The sequence below is a fragment of the Penaeus vannamei genome, chromosome 32, assembly GCF_042767895.1.
Source record: "Penaeus vannamei isolate JL-2024 chromosome 32, ASM4276789v1, whole genome shotgun sequence".
In the NCBI taxonomy this organism is placed as follows: domain Eukaryota; kingdom Metazoa; phylum Arthropoda; class Malacostraca; order Decapoda; family Penaeidae; genus Penaeus; species Penaeus vannamei.
In genome coordinates, this window is record NC_091580.1 from 3,800,438 (window position 1) to 3,802,937 (window position 2,500).

Below are 2,500 nucleotides of genomic sequence, written 5' to 3' on the forward strand. Positions count from 1 at the left end.
TATCTCCAGAGGGTGCTCTACAGCTCTACAAGTCACAAGTTCGTTCAGCACTGGAATACTCCTCCCTGGCATGGAACGCAGCAGCTCAAACGCATCTCAGTCTCCTGGACAAAATTCAAGACAGCTGTCACACTCATCAGTAGAACTTCTAATGAAGCTGACATAAATGTTGACGATCTTCAGCGTCGGGGAGATATAGCAGGACTTACTATCCTGTACAAGGCCCAGCACTTACACGTCACAGGACCAGCACTTACACGTCCCACATCTGGCGCCACTCAGACAGCAGCCACGTCGAAGCGCCCGTCTGACAAGGGCAACACAGCAGGACCCAGCTGCCATCAGCTCTCCCACGGCGAGTACTTCTCATTTTCATTTCCATTTTATTTGTATATATGTGAGATTGTGGAATGATATAAACAGTAAGAATGATATTCCATTCACAGATATCATTCAGAATTTCAAATGCTTTTAAAATAGAATTCTATCATGAAAGTTCACATGGAAATCCTGACAGGTTTTATAACAGATGTTATAGCGACACTTCTTTAACCTGATAAACAAAGAGAACAGGAATTCCCTGGTATAAAAAATAATAATAATAAAAAAAACAGAGAGAGGGGGGGAAGAGAAAAGAGAGAAGACAGAGAGGAGAGAAAGAGACGACAGAGAGAGGAGAGAAAAAGAGAAAGAGAGAGAAGGAGAGAAGAGCGAGTGAAACAGGAACAGACACATAGATATACATATAAAAATCGTCTCACCCGCTAATCTGGTTCGCGTGACTTCCAAGGTGCCGTCGCTTCTGGCCGCGACCTCGTCCTCGGTATCGTAGTCGAGAACCGTTCCGAACCAGCCGGTCCGACGCCAGGACTCCCTCAGGACCGCCTCCTGTTGGCCACAAAATAGATGTGAATTAAACAAAAAAAACATAAAGGTAAAATGCAGCAGTCGCAGTGTTATTGGAAAAATAAATTATTATCATTGTGGATATGTTACATATTGTACATATACATACGTATGTGTATGTGCGCGTGTGTGTGTATGTGTGTGTAAATACATAAATTGGTTCTAGGCATCTTTCAAAACAACAAAAGCAACAACGAAGCCTTCCTGAATCAGACAGCTCCTGACAGGAAAATCAGAGAGGAACCGACTTCCGACTTACATTCGCTCCCTCAACCTTCCCGGAGAATCGGTGACAAGGGAAGACCTTCCTCGTGCTGGCCACCGTCACCCACTCGCCCGTCAGCTGCCAAAGAACACTCGCCTTAGTCTAAGTCATCTTTATTCTATGTATGTTGTACTAATATTGTATATAGAAAGGTAGTAGTGATAATGTATTCTATGTTGTACTAGTATATAGAAAGGTAGTAGTGATAATGAATAAACCAATGATGAAAGATATGCAATTGATGTTTTCTTAGGAAGTCTTGAATAAAATGACGTATAATGAGATCTCAAATTGCATTGTGGGAGTATTCTTACCCATACGGAGCTTCTCCACATCTCCCTCTGTGACCCCTGTCTATCATTATCTAAACTAGAGAATAAGATAAATGACAAGAAGAATTCTCGCCAAGATATAAAAAAAAAATAACAACAATGCAATAGGAGTCCCCAAGATAATAATATAACCAATGCAATAAGAAATGAATCAATGTGACAGAAGACGAGTTCTCACCTTGTTTAAGTCTGTATCGTTACTGATTGAGAAGTGCCTGTTACAGACGTCCTGGGGCAAGCTTGGGAAGATGAAAGCTCGACTTGGCCTCGGGTCCCAGACGGCCAGCACGAGGAACAGCAGCCACGGCGTCGAATACATCGTCAAGTCAGATTGACCTCTACGAAGGTACTCCTCAAACTGTGTGGGTATAATGTAGTATGTGTAACGTGGGTATGAATTGCCTCTAACAGTATTAACAGTGTTAGTAAACAGAGCGAATAAAAGAAAGGGAGGGAGAGACAGAGTCTTACTGAATATATATGGAAACATTAAAAGTGTACATAGGATAATATATAAAGGAGAGGTGCTGCCCTATTAGCGTTCCCAAGAAAAAAGAGATATAAATGTAGGTATATATCAGATATAGGAGCAGATAAGCTGATGGGCATCCATAAATTGGCGCACAATATAAAAACCAGTTACAATGTTGCCTAGAACAGATTAAAATTATGCTGTTGCTGTTTTATATATATATATATATATATATATATATATATATATATATATATATATATATATATATATATATATATATATAACCTATTATTGCACTAAAAATATTACAAAACAATACAATTTCCAAGAAAACACTCTTTAAGACTAGCGCAAGCAAGCAATTGCCAACACCAACTGGTCTATAATAGCCTGGCCACGAGAATATGGTCCTCATTAATTGTTTCATTCTGGACTTTCATTTCTTTCAATTACATAACTTTATAGTATCTCACTCTTGATAAAAGGGTTACATATTGTTGGAATCAAAGTATACACTTCACA

The 2,500-nt window shown here is 39.6% G+C and overlaps 1 protein-coding gene across 3 annotated transcripts in view; it reads right to left on the reverse strand.

Moving 5' to 3' along the window:
* Positions 1 to 2,500, reverse strand: part of LOC113803457 (uncharacterized) — a 5,590-nt gene that overhangs the window by 1,445 nt on the left and 1,645 nt on the right. For all 3 annotated transcript variants that reach the window (XM_070144379.1, XM_070144378.1, XM_070144377.1), the window contains exons 2-4: positions 1,682 to 1,861; positions 1,166 to 1,249; positions 762 to 888 (exon numbers count right to left, since the gene is read on the reverse strand). In XM_070144379.1, the coding sequence (XP_070000480.1) occupies positions 762 to 888; positions 1,166 to 1,249; positions 1,682 to 1,822 (352 nt within the window). In that variant the 5' untranslated portion in view covers positions 1,823 to 1,861. The remainder of the gene's footprint in view (positions 1 to 761; positions 889 to 1,165; positions 1,250 to 1,681; positions 1,862 to 2,500) is intronic.